Genomic DNA, 19,064 nt, shown 5'->3' on the forward strand with positions numbered 1-19,064 from the left:
GTTATACGCTTTGCTATAAATCATTTTCAACTAAAATTAAAGTGAGATGTCAGGATAATACAAAATAGCTTGTCTCCTCTTGCTAAGAGCTCTCTTTTTTTCAAGTATTTCATAGTTATTGTCACATCTCACATTTATATATGAATAAAGGCTGAGGTGTTGCAGCTAATAGTTGAAAGCAAAGGAAACCTGTACATTGCTGTATTGCATGCTGTCTTTGTTTCAGATGGAGAAGGAGACAAGTGAGGCAAAACTGTCAAAGCTGCGTTTCCAAAACAAAGCCAAGGTGACATCTCTCACAACACAGCTTGAAGATTTGAAGAAACAAATGGGAGGCCAGGACATACCAACACACAAGAAGGTAAACATCAGACCATATCAGATTGAACAGTAAATCTCATATATATATAAACACTGTATAGATATATATAAAAGTTTACAAATGTTAAAAAAAGACCTCAGTGTTATGACAAAAATATTTTTTGTCAAATAGCTAGCAAGCAAGTTAATACAGGATTCCGTGGCTACTTCGCGCTTCACTTTTTGCAGCTTCTGTGCTTCATGTTTTTTTTTCTATTCCCCCACCCAAAATAAAAAAAAATGTAGAAAAACACTGCCTATTGGCAAAACGCTGGAAGACGCATTGATACAAGGGGTGTGATTGGTCCCTGGCACAGCATCGACAAATGGGAGCATGTTTGGATTCATCGCTTGAGCTAATTGGCTGTGCCTCATCGAAGCCTCACCCAGCAACTTCCTTTCCACCCTCTCCTTTGTCCTTCCTTTCCGCCATTTTCGTCTACACCGTTGACTGCGCGATGACCTCTCGTGTAGACAATGTCGCTGAAGCCCTGTGCTAATGGGAAAGCTTCCTCCGAAGGGCCCAAGAGGAAGAGGAAAATGATGAAGAGGAAGTTGATGATCAGCGAAAAACTAAACTTTTGGATATGATCAAAGACTGCAGAAGTTACATATTTCTGGTGCGCCACTATGGCGCGAATCAATCCACGATGCACTACATAAAGAAGGATGTGGCAAACATCTGTAAAACCGCTTCAACAACTTTTAATAAGGAAGCGAAACGTGTGGTGACTCTGCGAATTAAGGGGATGGTTGGAATCAGAATCAGCTTTAATGGCCAAGTGTATAAAAACACACAAGGAATTTTTCTCCGGCAGTCGGTGCTGCCCTGGTACGACAAACAGAACAAAGAACAAGGAACAAAAAGCAACAAGAACAAAGAACAAGAGAAATTTCTGTTTATAGGAACTGTTCTTTATAAGACTTGCAAGATGCAAAATTTATGTAGATAAATGTGTTAATGTCAATTGACCCCTCCGTGGATGTTGCGCAATCCGCGTCACTGACCAATCAGAGGCCAGAGATCTGCATAATCTCGGACTCAAATCTCAGACAACGCTGGCTGGATGGTCCAGTATAGGTTCTGTTGGCGTTTTATCGCGTATTTGGGTTCTTCAACAATAGATATGGTTAAGAGGTGTAGTCACGGACTTTATAATAGTGACGACAGGTATCCTGAAAGGCGAGTTGGTGGAGTTCAATTCGTACCCTTTCCAAAACCGTAGGCCGAGTACGAAAAATGTCTTTGATGGATCAAACTTTGTGCAAGACCGCATCATCAACTGAATCCATCTAAAATCTACCGGAACAGAAGACCGAGTACGAAAAATGTCTTTGATGGATAAAACTTTGAGGAAGACCGCATGATCAACTGAATCCATCAACCGGAACAGATATGTTTGCACGAAGGTAAGCCCTCTATTTGATTTTCAATACATGTCTCATATAAATGAATTAGCAGTTCTTCGCTTGCATAATATAGCTACGTGTGAATGATTGTCACACTTGATCTCTGTTGAGCGATATTTTGCGATGATCTGACTGCACAAACGTCTCTTTGTTCGGCGGCTCCCAAGCTCAGCTAAACCGGACTTTGTTTGTTAGCACGAAGGTATGCCCTATATTTGATTTTCAGTACGTCTCATATAAATGAATTAGCAGTTCTTCGCTTGCATAACATAGCTACGTGTGAATGATTTTCACACTTGATCTGTGGTGAGCGATTGTTTGCGATGATCTGACTGCACAAACGTGTCCCATTGTTCGCGGCTAATTAGCTAAGCTAAACCGGACTAGCAGTCCTAAAAGCATTCGACATGCACCGAGACACCAAGACTGAAGGAAGGATGTTTGAGGACACTAAAGTAGTGATTGTCGTACTCGGTCAGGACTTGCGTAGGTTCGGCACTAATTCAAGAATAATTATTGAGGGGAGCGCGTGACGTTACACAAAGAAAACGAGAGAAACAACTCGTAAATCAAGCCTCGCCTTCTTTTCCTTCATACGGCGGTTCAAAAACGGCTATACAGATACACATACAGATTCTGCACACAAGTGTGATAGGTAACACGAAAATAGGAAACTGTCAATGACGAATTCGTCTTTGGGTTATAATATATTATGTGGCTTCTCGGTCTTCCTCTGACTCTGGAAAGATCTTGCGCTAATATCAATGGTTTCTCCGTCGATATGCATGTAAATACCATTGAAATACCGCTCGCTTGAAATACTTGAAACCCTGCTGTATGCTTTTCAACGATATTTTACTGTTAGCTAAGAATGCGAGTGAGAAATCAGCTGGTAAATCGGACAGTTTCGCTCTATTCCTTTCTTGCTGCGCCGATATTTTTCCTAATTGTTTGTCTGACGTCAGCGCACGTGGCGTGACGTCACTTCAGGAGGCGTGGTTAAGTGCCCTGTACGGAGGGGTCAATTGTGCAAAGGGAGCAGTTTAAAGTGACGAATCGTGTGGTCTACAAAATATTATATATATATATATATCACTAATACTGGTTGGACCAGCAGGAAGGGGTCCAAGAACTGACCCAAAATGACCTGAAGTGGAAGACCAACATCAATTCCATCGTCAAAAACGCCCAGCAAAACACGTAGTTCCGAGGGCTTCTGAGGAAGCACGGCCTGCTCTGGGAGCTGTTTAGGCAGTTCTACACAGCAGTGATCGAATCAATACTGTGCTCCTCCATCACAATCGGGTTTGGTGCTGTGACAAAAAGGACAAACTTTGACTGGAACAGACAATCAAAACTAGTGAAAAAAATTGTCTTGCGGCGAGAACTAGGGCAAGAGCATGCAGAATCCTCTCAGACATTCTTCATCCTGGTCACCTGCTCTTCCACCTCCTTCCCTGCTATAGGTGTTCCTGAAGAATTCAAACTAAAACTACCATACATTTCAACAGGGTCTTTCCTCTTGTAATTAACTTTTTAAACCGCTAACTTACAATTCAACTACAACATGCCGCAAATTTACACCTTAACCTTGTCAATCAAATACTGTATTTAACGACTATAAGGCACACTAAAAGTCTTAAATTTTCTCCAAAATGGATGGCGCACCTTATCACGTGGAACGCCTTATATGTGAAAGGATGACCAAAATTTGAAACTCACTAGGGGCATTTCTTGTTGACATGCTAGTTATATTGAGGAAAAGCAGACGTGAGAGGACAGTATGCAGACGTTACAGGAGGAAGTGTGGCCATGGGAGAGGACGTGAAAGCCACGCCCCCCCAGAATGTATATTATGCCAGTCTGTCTTTTGTACTAAACATCGCTTTGGCTAAGGACCCCCAAAAATGGCACCAACAAAGAGACATGCTTAAGAAGCACTGTTTAAACTGCGAGCTATCAGTAATGCAGAGAAACATGGGAATCAATCAGCTGCGAGAGAATTCAAGATCAACGAATCCATGGTGCTAAATTTCAGGAAGCAGGAAAATGAGCTTTGACAAGTCAAGAAGACAAAGCTGAGTTTCCGTGGAAACAAGGCGAGGTGCTTTGAGTTGGAAGAACAACTCGAGCAATGGATTAATGATCAAAGAACAAACAACCACTGTGAAAAAAACAAGCGCAGGAAATAAACTTGGAGCTTGCTATTACTCCGGGAGGCTTGATGAAGCAACTTCTTTCACAGGACATCTGTGTAAACAAGGTGTACAGAGTGAAGTTGCGAGCGGTGTGGGCACGATGAATGACAAATGGTGAACACAGCTTTATTCAGAGGCAGTGCCGGGTGAGTTATGCCACAATTTGTGATTGGATTGTGGATGCTTGGGCTAATGTCTCTACTTCCACTTTTGTTCAAAAAGCCGGCATCATGTCTGCAGAGCCGCACTGCAATAGGACTGACAATGACGAGAGGGATCCTGGTGTGTTTGATGGAGAACTTGCCCAGCTGTTAATTTTTGATACAGAAGATCAGGACTTTATAAACAATACTACAATAATAAAGTACAACCAAACTTACTGTTTACATTGTTAAATACCTGAATAAAGTACAATCAAACTCAGTTTTGCTCTGGGTGCCTTTTTAAATAGTGTGCATGCATGCTACCGTATGTTTTAAGCTAATGTCGGTATATAGCCATATTGTAAGAATGTAGCTATACAGTATGCTACGTTGTTAAATACTTCAATAAAGTACAACCGAACTCACTGTTTATATTGTTAAATACTTCGGTAAAGTACAACCAAACTCAGTTTTGCTCCCTTTTTAAATAGGATGCATGCATGCTCTTGTATGTTTTATGATGGTGTTGCTATATGGGAGGGATTGGGAACCTTTTCGACTGAGAGAGCCATAAATGCCAAATATTTTAAAATTCAATTTGAAAAGAGCCATACAGTATTTTAAAAAATAAGAACAAGTGTATTTGTGCAATTATGTAAGACCAACACTTTTAGAGTACAATAAGTCTCAGAATTGTTTTAAATAATAGTTACACTGTTGCTAACCAGTGATGACAAAATTACTTCTTACTATTAGTGCGACTTCTGGTGCTGCATGGTTTTTATGATTGCTTTATAGTCTGTATCATACGTCGTTCCATTAAGCTTCATGCAGGCGTTGAGACTTCCATCTGTTAATTGAATTTGATTTGTCATCATGATGGTATAGTGGTAACAGTTGATTATCTTGTCTTTTTCCGAAGTTGTCAAAAGGTTTATTGGCCGCATCAAGTACGAATGCTTTGGCAGACTCGCCATCTATGAATTTAGACACAGCAGAACCATCTCTCCACAAAGGCTGTCCATTTTTGTTGAAAACTTCGGTACGCCTCGTCTTTTTTTTTTTTTTTTTTTTTGGAGCAACCTTTGTCAAAAGCGTTTCCATAATTAGTTGTTCCGACCCGAACGGTGTTCAACACTTCTGCGCCTGCGCGTATTGACTGCCACACCAAACTACTCAACCCCACTAGGACAAATATTCTGTCATTTGCGTTGCCTGCACGTCAGAAATTACATGTATAGTATGTCGTTATGATGGGTTCTGCGAGCCTTATCCAACCATTAAAAGGTATGCCTCGCGAGCCATAGGTTCTCGACCCCCAAAATATGCTTTGCTGTGCTAAACATGTATGGAAATAGCATTTGAAGTGCATGTTTTGTATCAATTATTTCTTCGCTCGTTGTTTTGTTCTCTGCTGGTTGTGCTGTTCTGTTTGCTGTGGTGGAATGATTTTGGTTTTGTGTGACACGTTGGGTAAGTGTGGCGTGTTGGCTGGTGACTTGCTTGTACCAGTTGTAGTGGGGGGAAAAAAGTATCAGCTTGTTCTTATGCTTCAAAAAAATAAAGGTACAATTCTGCTTTACTGTCTCGTGAGCACCATAATGCCTGTGCCCAGTAATACGATACAGCTTATATGTGTGTTCTATGTGAAATTGCACCCACAACTGAGACTGCGCCTTTTAGTACAATCTGCCTTATGGTCGCAAATCTATTTACAAACTTAATCTGTTCCGGAAATCGTTTTGTAACTTCAATCTTTCGTAAGTAGAAAAACATTTTACATGTAAATAGCCCAATATGTTCCAATAAAACAGCCCCATCCCCAAATTATAGGCATTAAAATAAAAATGAGAAATTAATGTCCTAATTACTAATAGTGCTAACACACAGTAATGCGTGGATTGACAAAATTCTCACTGTCCTGTACAACAGTAACACAACCAAGTCCTCTAAATATACCAATATTAAAATATTTATCATTTTCACGCACATCATGCAAATTTCCAGGTCTTCCTTCATTGTGACTCAAGAAAGTAGTACTAGCCACATTATGGTTCTTGCCTGACATTTCACCATAAAAGCCAAGAAGAAAAAATCTTTGGGTCTGCACCATCTGAATACAGGAGGTGTTCTGCCCCCCCATCCCCCAAATGTACAGTTTCACACCAAATTTTCAAATTTGTCATAGTGAGCAGAAGCACTTTATGAATGCAAGAGTATTTTCTGCAAAAGGTCTGCAAAAAAAAAAAAAATTCCCAGAGTTTGATCTCTCTTGTCTCTCTGCACCTGTGCACACTTGGGCTGCCCATCAAGCTGTATTTATGAGAGTCAAAATAGTCCTTTTAGCCACTATTTTCAATTTTAGTAACGTTTTATTCATTAACCTTTAGGGTCAATCAGATGGAGGTGAGCAAGCCACGCGAGGGAAAATTGTCTTGCTGAAGAAGAAGGTTGAGGAGCTAGAGCACCACCTTGCACTGAGTGAGAAGGAAATTGAAAACAAGGCAAGTACAGAACTGTCAAATGTTACAGATCGTCTGTATTACGAAATCAATGATCGAAAAGAATAATGGGTCACTGTGGTCAAACAAGATAAAGAAGACAAGCAAAAATAGTTGGTACATAATTCCGATATATGTCTGACAGCAAGGGACCCGGTGTTTGAAGTCTCTGTATGCGCACTCTTTCACGCATACTGTGTGTGTATGTGAATGTGTGTGTGATGCACGCGCACAAACACGTGCACACACACACAAGCGTATATAGTGCCGTGAAAATGTATATTCCCCCTCGTAAATTCATGTTTTTTTCATATCAAACACAAAGGTTTAAAATCATCAAACCAATTTTAATATCATTTAGAGACAACCCAAGGAAATGACAACTAAATTTATTAAGGCACAAAAAAATCCCAAAATTTCTGACCGAATGTTAAATCACAAAGCCACTGTGACTAACTACAAATTTGGGAAAGGTGAGTTCAATTTAACAACACCCAAACCTGATTACCACCATAATTGTTGAATCAAGAATTCACATGAATAGAATCTGTCAGAGAATCTGAAGTACTCTACAAGATCTCAAGAAACAATGCATCATACCATGATCCAAAGAAATTCAAGAAGAAATGGAGCAAAAAAGTGATTGAAATCCATCAGTTTGGAAAAGGTTTTGGGACTCCAGCAAACCACTGTCAGAGCGTCTTCTTCTTTGTTTCCTTTCGGATTGTCCTGTTAGGTGTCACCACAGTGTTTTGTCTTTTTTCATCCAAGCCTATCTCCTGCATCTTCCTCTCCAACACCAACTGCCCTTCTTCTGTCTTCCTTCACAACATCCATCAACCATCACTTTGGTCTTCCTCTCGCTCTTTTGCCTGGCCATCCTCAGTACCCTTCTACCAATATACTCACTCTCTCTGCTCTGGACATGTCCAAACCATCGAAGTCTGCTCTCTCGAACCTTGTCTCCACAACATCCAAATTTGGCTGTCCTCAAAGGAGCTAATTTCGAATCCTATCCAACCTGCTCACTCCTAGTGAGAACTTCAACGGCTTCATTTCTGCCATCTCCAATTCTGGTTCCTATTGTCTCTTCAGTGCCACCGTCTCTAATCCGTACATCATGGCCGGCCTCACCACTATTTTATAACATCACTTCCTTAATACACTCACCATTGCTCTGGATTGTTGACCCCAAGTATTTGAAGTCATCCAACCTCGCTATCTCTTTTTCCTGGAGCCTGCTTTCATTGCATATCACAATATCTGCGAGCATCATGATCCAAGGGGATTCCAGTCTAACCTCATCTGTCAGCCTATCCATTTCCTCAGCAAACAGGAAGGGGCTCAGAGCTGATCTCCGATGTAGTCCCATCTCCACCTTAAATTCTTCTCACACCTATGACACACAGCACCACTGTTCTGCTGCTTCATACATGTCCTGTACTATTCTGACTTATTTTTCCATCACATAAGACTTATGCATGCAGTACCACAGTTCCTCTCTTGGTATTCTGTCATCGGCTTTCTATAGATCCACAAGACACATTGTAGCTCCTTCTGACCTTCTATGTACTTTTCCACAAGCATCCATAAGGCAAATAATGCATCTTTAGTACTTTTTCTAGGGATGAAACCATATTGTTGCTCGCAGATACTTACTTCTGTTCTGAGTCTAGCATCCACTACTCTTTCCCATAACTTCATTGTGTGGATCATCAACTTTATTCCAATGTAATTCCCATAGCTCTGCACATGGCCTTTGTTCTTAAAAATCGGAACTAGCACCCTTTTCCTCCATTCTTCAGACGTCTTCTCGTCCGCCAGTATTGTGTCAAATAAGTTGGTCAAAAACTCCACAACACTCCAAATTGCTTCCATACCTCCACAGATATGTCATCAGGACCAACCGCTCTCTTTAGTGCCTGTCTAACTTCCCTCTTACTAATCATTGCCACATCCTTGTCCTTCACACTTGCCTCTTCTACTCTTCCTTCTTTGTCATTTTCTTCATCATTCATCAACTTCTCAAAGTATTCTTTCCATCTATTTAGCACACTACTCCCACCTGTCAAGGCATATCCATCTCTATCCTGAATCACCCTTACCTGGTGCACATCCATTCTCCAAAGAAGAATGGGACCAAATTCCTCCAAAACGATGTGAAGGACTCATAACCAATTCTTGCAAATGCTTGATTTCAGTTATTGCTGCCAATGGAAAACACCTGTTCTTCGGTTTAGAGGGTAATTACGTTTACACAGAGGGTCAGAAAGGTTTGGATTTTTTTGTGCCTTAATAGATTGAACTGTAATTTGAAAACTACATTTTGTATTTCCTTGGGTTGTCTCTGAGTGATATTAAAATTGGTTTGATGTTTTGAAAACCTTGTTTGATAGACATGCAAAAAAAACCCTGAAATCAGAAAGCAGATTAATACTTTTTACCGGCACTGTAAGACATTCCATACATAAATGGTCCTGACATGTATTTATTTAAAATAACTCAAAGAATGCATTTGAATATAGAGCAACAAATGGAAATCTTTCTGATGGCCAGTTCAATCATATAATTGCAAGCACATTTAACAGCAAAAATGGTATGAGTATGACATCCGACATTGTGGCAAAACGTATTGTCATTTCATGCGAGAAAACCCTGCAATATGGCGTAGTTGAAACAATTCTACAGACTGGGACAGTTATCACCAAATGCTTAATTGCAGTTATTGCTGCCCAGGGTGGCACAACCCGTTATTAGGGTCAGGTGGCAATTACTTTTTCACATAGGATCAGAAAGGTTGGGATTGTTTTTTATGCCATAGTAAATGTAATGGTCATTTGCAAACTGCATTTTGTACTTCCTTGGGTTGTCAATGACTGATTTTAAAATTGGTTTGATGATTTGAAACTTTTGTTTGAAAGATGTGCAAAAACCCCCCAGAAGGCATACATATATAGTGAAGAAAATAAATATTTGAACACCCTGCTATATTGCAAGGTCTCCCACTTAGAAATCATGGAGGGGTCTGAAATTTTCATCATAGGTGCATGTCCACTGTGAGAGAGAAAAACTAAAAAAATATATCCAGAAATCACAATATCTGATTTTTTTTTTTTTTTTTTTTAACGATTTGTGAGATACAGCTGCAATAGGTATATGAACACCTGAGAAAACCAGTGTTAATATTTGGTACAGTAGCCTTTTTTTTTGCAATTACAGAGGTCAAACCTTTCCTGTAGTTGTTCACCAGGTATGCACCCACTACAGTAGGGATTTTGGCCCACTCCTCCACCCAGATCTTCTCTAGATCAGACAGGTTTCTGTGCTGTCGCTGAGAAACACAGAGTTTCAGCTCCCTCCAACGATTTTCTATTAGGTTTAGGTCTGGAGACTGGCTCGGCCACCCCAGAACCTTGATATGCTTGTGACTCCTTGGTTTTCCTGGCTGTGTGCTTCAGATCATTGTCATGTTGAAAGACCCAGCCACGACCCATTTTCAATGCTCTGAGTGGGGGAAAGAGGTTGTTCCCCAAATCTTACAATACAGGGCCGCGGTCATCCCCTCCTTAATACAGTGCAGTCATCCTGTCCCATGTGCAGAAAAACACCCGCAACCATGATGCTACCATCCCATGCGTCGCAGTAGGTATGATGTTCTTAGGATGGAACTCATCATTCGTCTTCCTCCATACACGGTTAGTGGAATTATGATTATTTTGGCCCAATCTAACCACAACATTTTCTCCCATGACTCCTCTGTATCATCCAAATGGTTATTGGCAAAATTAAGATGAGCCTTGACATGTGCTGGTTTAAGCAGGGGAACCTTCCGTGCCATGCATGATTTCAAACTATGATGTCTTAGTTTATTACCAACAGTCACTTTGGAAACGGTGGTCCCAGCTCATTTCAGGTCATTGACCAAGTCCTGTTGTGTAGTCCTGGGCTGTTTGCTCAGCTTTCAAAGGATCATTCAGACCCCACGAGATGATATCTTGCATGGGGCTCCACTCCGATTGAGATTGACTGTCATGTTTAGCTTCTTCCATTTTCAAATGACTGCTCGAACTGTGGATTTTTTTTCACCAAGCTGCTTGGCAATTTCTCCATAGCCCTTTCCAGCCGTGTGGAGTTCTACAATTTTGTCTCTGGTGTCGTCGGACAGCTCTTTGGTCTTGGCCATGTTACAAGTTTGAGTCTTACTGATTGTATGGGTGGAAAGCTGTCTTTATTCAGCTAACGACCTCACACAGGTGCATATTCAGGATAATATATGGAGTGGAGGCAGACTTTTAAAGGCGGACTAACAGGGTGTTTGAGGGTCAGAATTCTAGCAGATAGACAGGTGTTCAAATACTTATTTGCAGCTGTGTCACACAAATAAATTGTTGAAAAAAATCATACATTGTGATTTCTTGATTTTTCTTTTTAGATTATAGTCACTTACATTAGAAAAATGTACAGGTGTGATCAGCCATGTTTGCAGATAAAGTTGCGGGTGTGATTAGGGATGGAATCTCAAGACCTTAAAATAACATTAAAAAAATTGGGCAGAAATTCCCCAAAGACCAAGCCCAGATTTTTTTGTCCCCCATACCTCTATCACTAGATGGCACAAAATCACATTTGTCATGAAAATATGCTTAAAATATGCCATCTCATATCAAGACAAATGGATTACGTGAACTAAGCAGTAAAAAGACATCTAAAATTGTCCCCACATTATACATATTATAGTATAGATATAGAATATACACAAAAATATATCCTAGAATATCTACACCGTACAGCAAAACATGTTAAAGAAGTTGATGTGTAGTAATTACTATTAACATTTAAGTCTCAAACTTGTTACGCCGCGTTGAAAAATGTACCTGTGTGGTCAGTCATGCTCGCAGATAAAGTTGGGGGTGTGATTAGGGAAGGCCTTAAAATAACTGGATTAATAAGAAGATAATAAGAAGAAAACAAAAAATTCATACTCAGAAATGATAATTTCCAATTTCAACTATTATTAGAACATAATATGAAACGATATGAAACGGTATTTAAGATTTTTCATCAATAAAAATTCTTGATATGACAAACATATTTCAAAGAAAAGTTAAATGCACTGGCCTGTCAAGGAATAAATATTAACGGTTTAGACCCGCAATGTTTTGAAAATGTTGAAAGTTAAGTTCAACGTAATCGGCGTTAGTGGGAACAAGATACATTGTAACAAACATTCCTGTCAGCAATCGTGATGTATTGTTATAATCTAGCGTAATTTACGGCGGTATGTATTGTCAATCCGTTGATAAAAGCTTGCAGTAGATGATCTATATCTTACTAAAGCATGTAGAAGGGAAAAGTTTTCAACTTAAAGATAACACGTTCCACGGGGAAAATGACCGGTCACATTTAGATATATGGGCAGACTAGTCTAACGTTAGAATTTAGATCAAGTCAAAGTAAATCACAATCTAATACTTATTTTCGTTAGATACTGAAACATTACCTGTGTTATATCCCAGAATTTTTTTCAATGTAACTCAGGGTTGCCCAGATTTTCTTTAGCCCCCAAGATCAACTTTTCAAGCAGCCAGCCTCTCGCATCACCGCGACTGCCATAAATAGGAGACTGGCTTGCTCGAACGCGCCTTTATGTGTTGTGCTTGATGTATTGGCCAGACCTGAATCAAGCAACAAGGTGAATGATCGTCTGTTGGTTTTTTTTTTTTTTTTTTTTTTTTTTTAATGGCACGTCGTCACACGATCAACCAAAACTGCCTCGCAATCAATGCATTGAGCACCCATGATGTAACTGAATTTTCTTTGACATGACTTTCAACGTAAATGTGCTTGCAGTACGTGAAGCAGCTCGGAACATTTGCTTTTGGCATCACTTCCATACATGCTCAGTACAGTAAACTTGCGTTTCCTGTTTCCGGGTGAATACTGGTTTAGGAGAAGGCTTGTTTAGTTAACATTTGTGAAATAAACACGTAAATTATTGTCAAGACTATACAAAATAAGTGAAGTCTTTCAATATTTTTTCTACTTGTAACAGATTTTATGCACGTGATTTTTCATGCTCGTCTGTGCAGATTTGCGAATGCGATGGCAAATGGGCGCGAACGGCCACGGACTGCACAATCTGCCCATATAAACCCTCACACCTCATGGTTCATATCAGTGCAAATGAACAGCATGAGGTCAAAGAACTGGCTGAAGAGCTCAGAGACAAAATGGTGGAAAAGCACATATCTGGCTAAAGTTACATTTTCCTGCGCTGAATGTTCAGTTCAGAGTGGCCTCCATAATGTTTAAATGGAACAAGGCATATGGAATCACCATAACCCTTCTTAGATCTGGCTGTCTTACCAAAGTGAGCTATTGGGGAGAGGAGGCTTGGTGAAAAGAGGAACCCAAAGATCATTGTGATTGGGCTGAGAAAAAAGTTAATTTTAGCAAATGGCTTCAGTATGATAAAGTGAAAAATTTAACAGGGTTTGGATACTTTCCATATTGGGCGTGTGTGCGTGTGTGTGCGTGGTTGTGCGCATGCGTGTCTATACATGTACGCGTGTATTAAATGTTGGGCCTGATCCATATTCCAGGATACGCTGTATTGGTACTTGGTTTCACCGATTACACAAATGCAATTATTTGGACTCAGACTTGGTGTGGGGAAAAAAAGACATCAATGCATCTGTATTTATTATGACTTTATTATTACTTCATTAGCATATATTCATGATTTCCAATGACTATGTTCCAACTTCTGGAATGGGACACAAGTTTTAAGAACTTAACTCCATCATAAAATATGCACAAATCAATGTATGTATACAAATCAATGTACAAATGTCTATCCATTCATTTTCTGAGCCACTTCACTTCACTTCACGAGGGTCATAGGAGTGGTGGTGCCAATCCCAGCTGTCATCGGGCAGGAGGCAGGGTACACCCCGAAATGGTTGCCAGCCATTCACAGGGCACATGGAGACAGACAACAGTCACAATCAAAATCACACCTAGGGGCAATATAGAATTTCCAATCAATGCAAGTTTTTGCGATGTGGAAGGAAACCAGAGTGCCTGGAGAAAACCCACACAGGCACGGGGAGAACATGCAAACCCCACACAGGCGGGGCCGGGATTGAACCCAGGTCCTCAGAACTGTGAATCCAATCCATTCCAGTTGCGGCACCGTGCCACCTACAAATGTCTATTCTTCACAAATTCCAAAACTTTGCCTTTGTTCCTGTAGAGAAGGGAGGTTGAAGCACAGCAAGTTCGAGGAGAAGAAATGGATCTTATGCTGACAGAGAAAGACAGGAAGCTGGCAGAGAAGGAGGCCTACATTATTCACTTGCAAACAACAATTGCTGGAGATCAGTCCTTCACATCAACGCAGCAACAGGTATAATTTTTTATGGTGTGAAATAAGTGTTTGCTTAAATTTTTTCATTGAACACAATTTCTAAAACGTTCTTCAAATGAGATCTAACAATCAATGCTACTACAGTGTTCACTCGTTTATCATGGGTGTTACATTCCATACCAGCATTAAGTGAAATCCATGGAGTAGAAATGTTTTTTTTCATCTTTTGTTTTTCCGTTTATTATATATATTTTTTCGTTTGGTGAATGTCTTTTAATTTACAGGATATTTTTTTCATATTCAGTGATTTCTCAACTTACAAAATTAATCCATTACAGAAGTTGTGAATTTTTTTTGTGAATTTTTCGTAAGTAGAAGCGCATTTTACATTACAATAGCATAATCCGTTCCAAGACCCCCTCCACTGCCAAAAATAAGCATTCAAAGTACATAGTGTAAACAATAATTTAAAAAAATTGTTCATTTACCTTTGGTGTTGGTGAACTATGCGAAAAGAGGGGTGAGTGACAAGCAAAAGGCATCGTGGGGAACGGAGCATACTCATGCACACAACTTAATTCCAGTAAAGTTTCTTGGGGGCTATGGTGAAGAAAGACGAATAAACTTGCAAAAAACATAAACGAAAAAGTTGTACGTTTCCAATGTGCGCTAGCTTGTGACAGCACGTGACAGCGCGAGCGTGATACGGTGACAATTGAGCTTCCAAGGGAATCAAAAAGCATCATGGGTAAAGATTGCCCTCCCTCATAGCCAATGGTACGCCAAGAAGATGCTACGGCGATAGTCATTGGGAGAGCAGCTCTATCGTGCCACACAAACCAAGATACAGGATGTGTACGTTTGGTGTAATTTGAGGAATCCAGCGCCTATTTTTTCTTTCGTACCTTGAATTTCCTTCGTAACTACAGACAATATTTTTCCGAGTAGGCATTTCGTAACCAGAATTTCAGAATTTTTCGTTACTAAAGACGTTTGGAAGTCGAGGTACCTCTGTATTTCAAAATCGCACATGGTCATGTGCACATACGAGTACGCTTTCACGTCGGAGAATATTTTTTTTGCCCTAATGACTGAGCATCTGTATGCCTGCACTGAGTTTTGGACCGCACCGAGGCACAACGCAGGGTACGCCCAATTCCATTAATGGCAGTGATGAACGTCCTCTGGATTTTCTCGGAATTGGGGATTTTAAAATTTTCATGAAAATTGCTCCGGAAAATTGACGAAAAATTGCCTAAAATTAATCCGGATATTAGTTGACAACATTGAACGAACATGCGTTTGAGTTTGTTGTTTTGCTTTCACGAGCGTAGCCATGTTGAGGCACTAACACTAGTAACAGTAGCGCCCCTCCCCTCACATTCTCTGAAGACGTCACTTATTTTGTGTGGTCTTGACATTAATTTACATGTTTATTTCATAAACGTTGTTAACTAAACGAACCTGCTCCAAAACAACCAGTATTCACCCGTAAACAGGAAATGCAAGTTAACCATACTGAGCATGTACGGAGCATGTACGAAAGCGCATGTTCAGAACTGCTTCACATAATGCGAGCGCATTTACGTCGAAAGTCATCAACACCATGAGGCATGTCAAAGGAAATTCACTTACACCAGGGGTGCTCATTGCGTCGAAAAAAAACAACAACATCATTAGACTATCATCCACCTTGTCGCTTGATTCAAGTGTGGCCAATACGTCGAGCGCATGCACATAAAGGCACATTCTAGCCGGCCTCCTATTTACAGCAGTCCCGTGGTACGTCCCCCCCCCACAAAAATACGTCACGATTGCCGACAAGAATGTTTGTTCCAATGTATCGCTAGCTTGTTGCCACTAACGCCGATTATGTTGAAGTAAACTTTCAGCATCTTCAAAACATTGTGAATATAGACTGTTTGTGTTCATTCCTTGAAAGGCCAGTGCATTTAACTTTTATTCAGCAAAAGTTTGTCAGATCAAGAATATTTATTGATGAAAAATGTTAAATACCATTTTATATCATGTTCTACTATTATCAGTTGAAATTGGAAATGATCATTTCTGCGTTTGAAGTTTTACTTTTCTATTTTAGTTATGTAAATATTTTATTTTTAATTTACAGTTATGTTATATTAATCCAGTTATTTTAAGGCCTTTCCTAATCACACCCGCAACTTTTTCTGCGAGCATGACTGACCACACCCGTACATTTTTCAAATGTGAGTGACTGTGTGAGTATGTATGTATATATATTAAAGCCAACTGATTGTACTATTAGTATTACTAGATCTATATCTAAGATAGTGAGCAATGCGGTCGAGTGTATCAGTACAATGCGACGTAACAAGTTTGAGACTTAAACGTGAATAGTAATTACTACATAGCAACTTCTTTAACATGTTTTGCTGTACGGTGTAGAAATTCTAGGATATATTTTTGTGTATATTGTGTATATATATGTATACTATAATATGTATAATGTGGGGAAAGGGAAAAGTTTACGTCTTTTTTCCTGAATAGTTCATGTAATTCATTTGTCTTCGAGATAAGATTGCATATTTTAATGACAAATGTGATTTTTGTGAACTTTCCTTGGTTTTTCACTGACTCACTTAACTTTGGTCATGTGAGGGCCCGTATTTCAAAAGCGCGCATTCTAGTGCGCACATACACATAATTCACATCGTGGAAGTTTTTTTTTTTTTTCCAAACAACTGAGCACCTGAACACACTTTCTTTTTATTGCTGTGATCGCCCACCCCAAGTCCCAGGACTGTGCTGCGGGACAACACAGCGTACACCTAAATGCCATATCCCCCTACCCTCATGGTCCAATACTTAGGGCGGTTCACAAAAGTCTACGGTCCTTTAGCCAATCCGGATGTAGCACTCAATGTGTATTTCCCTTAGCAAATCAGAATACAAAACACAATACGCATTCATACACTTAAATAAAAAAAGCTGTTACATGATTAAAAAAAAAAAAATTACACACAAACACAAAAAAAATCATATAGTGAGACCGTGTAAAATGAACTGCGTTGTAGTGAGGGAACACTGTACTACAAATAATAACAATTATGTTGTATTTTCCACATTTTGACATTCCACTACGACATACTTCCTCAGATAGATGAAAAACACCAAGCAATACTGGAGCTTCAACAGCTGGTGGAAAGCCTCACCAAGAAAGTTGGAGAAGCAGAGGAACATTATAGTTTGCTCCAGGAGCAGACGGACAGCCTGAAGGACCTTCTCGACACAGAGAAAGACCAGTACAGTCGGAAAGAGAGAATGTATGAACAGAATGTAGGTTTCCGTGCATTTTTTATTTTGAAATATTGTACTCAAATTTATTATACAGAATGAAGAAATTTTTTATTTATTATTTAGTTCAGTACTACCATACATATTTTTAGGTTGTGATTTTGTGCTTTGGATATTTTTTAAAGTATGCATCCATGATCTTTTGTGTCTTTGCATTTAGATCCAAACCTTCAAAGAGATAATTCTCCAGAAAGATAGTCAGCTGATTGAAATAAATCAGATGCATGAACAGGAGCTCTTCAAACTAGCTGCCAAGTCTGATGCCAGTGCTGATCTTGAGCAGGTTGTCATAAGATAAAATTTGTTATAGACTTTTAATCCCTTGAAGTCTGGTCATAAAACAATAGGTATGAAAAAACGTGATGAATAACCCTTCACACATGTATACAGTTGAAGCCAAAAGTTTACATACATTCTGAAAAAACACATTTTATTTTTTGTCTCACTGTCTGAAGTCAAATCAGACTTTCCTGTTTCAGGTCAGTGAGGATCACCAAAATTATTTAAGCCAACTGAAAAACCTGACTCAGTTATACCAGTTCTGTGAGGAGGAATGGATTCCTGCAGAGTACATTTAGAAGTTTGTGGAAGCCTACCCAAAATGTTTGACCTAAGTCATGCACTTGAAAGGAATTGCTACTTGATACTAAGGCAATGTTTGTGAACTTTTGACACTGAAGAAAATAATATAAAATTCTCTAAGAAATTGTCTCATTATTGGAGTATTTAACAAAATTGAATAATTTTAGTGATTCTGACTGACCTGAAACTGGAGAGGTTTAGTCTTATTTGACTTCTGACACTGGGAAAAAAAATTAAACTGTTTTTGCACAGTGCTTGTATACTTCAGGTTTCAACTGTATATGTTTTGAATTATTTTCTGATCAGCTTTTGAAGGCTTTAAAACAGAAACTTCATGAGAAGGAAGAGGTGCTGCTTGGTAAAACCCAAGTCATTGACGTTCTTCAGAAAGAGGTGGACGGCAGGGACCAGCGAATAAAGGTCAGCAACGGCACTCACTGCTAGGTTATGATCCAGCTGTTTCAACTGAATAAGTGCAGTATTACAAGACCCTGTAACATACCTTCATTTATTGATGGATATATATTAATCAATTTAAAATCTATATATATGGAAAATTCATATAGAGGCATTGCACATTGAAGTGTTTCATCCCTTTGTTTCTTCTAATTTTTGGTGATAATGACTTGCAGTTAATGAAAACCCAAAAAGCAGTGCCTCTGAAAATTATATTTTTTGGAAAATGTCTAACACTGGAAACTTCATCCACCCATCCATCCATCCATCCATCCATCCATCCATCCATCCATCCATCCATTTCCTGACCCGCTAATTCTCATGAGGGTCACAGGAGTGCTGAAGCCTATCCCAGCTGTCATCCGGCAGGAAGTAGGTTACACCCTGGACTGTTTGCCAGCCAATCGCAGGGCATATAGAGACAAACAGGCGCACTCACAATCACACCTAGGGGCAATTTAGAGTGTCCAATGAAGGCGTGCTTTTGGGATGTGGACGAAACCGGAGTGCCTGGAGAAAACCCATGTCGGCACGGAACAGAACATGCACACTCCACAGTCAGGGCCGGGCCTCACAACTGTGAGGCCAATGCTTTACAGCTGTGTCACCGTGCTGCCTATTGGAAACTCAATGTTGAAAACTCTTTGTGTTACACCTTAAATACCACCCACAAACCACATTAAAAAGTTTCCAGAGCCTTTAATCCGGAATT

General features: G+C 39.7%; 1 protein-coding gene and 1 long non-coding RNA gene across 9 annotated transcripts in view; one reads left to right on the forward strand and one right to left on the reverse strand.

The window, feature by feature from the left end:
* si:ch211-220f16.2 (golgin subfamily B member 1) overlaps positions 1-19,064 on the forward strand; it is a 136,252-nt gene that overhangs the window by 35,349 nt on the left and 81,839 nt on the right. For 7 of the 8 annotated variants that reach the window (XR_009794358.1, XM_061815638.1, XM_061815637.1 and 4 more), the window contains exons 4-9: positions 227-361; positions 6,502-6,615; positions 13,868-14,020; positions 17,117-17,296; positions 17,475-17,597; positions 18,203-18,316. Coding sequence is in view for 7 of the 8 variants with exons in the window: in XM_061815638.1 (XP_061671622.1) it covers positions 227-361; positions 6,502-6,615; positions 13,868-14,020; positions 17,117-17,296; positions 17,475-17,597; positions 18,203-18,316 (819 nt within the window). In the remaining variant the exon portion in view is untranslated. Of the gene's footprint in view, positions 1-226; positions 362-4,015; positions 4,115-6,501; positions 6,616-13,867; positions 14,021-17,116; positions 17,297-17,474; positions 17,598-18,202; positions 18,317-19,064 lie in introns of those variants that run through there. The other variant, XM_061815643.1, reaches the window with a different exon arrangement.
* LOC133498596 (uncharacterized) lies at positions 13,416-15,736 on the reverse strand. The gene is made up of 3 exons (XR_009794359.1): positions 15,617-15,736; positions 14,470-14,581; positions 13,416-13,861 (listed from the first exon to the last, which is right to left on the reverse strand). It is a non-coding gene; the product is annotated as an uncharacterized LOC133498596 (long non-coding RNA).

This window comes from Syngnathoides biaculeatus, chromosome 3 (assembly GCF_019802595.1).
Source record: "Syngnathoides biaculeatus isolate LvHL_M chromosome 3, ASM1980259v1, whole genome shotgun sequence".
NCBI lineage: Eukaryota > Metazoa > Chordata > Actinopteri > Syngnathiformes > Syngnathidae > Syngnathoides > Syngnathoides biaculeatus.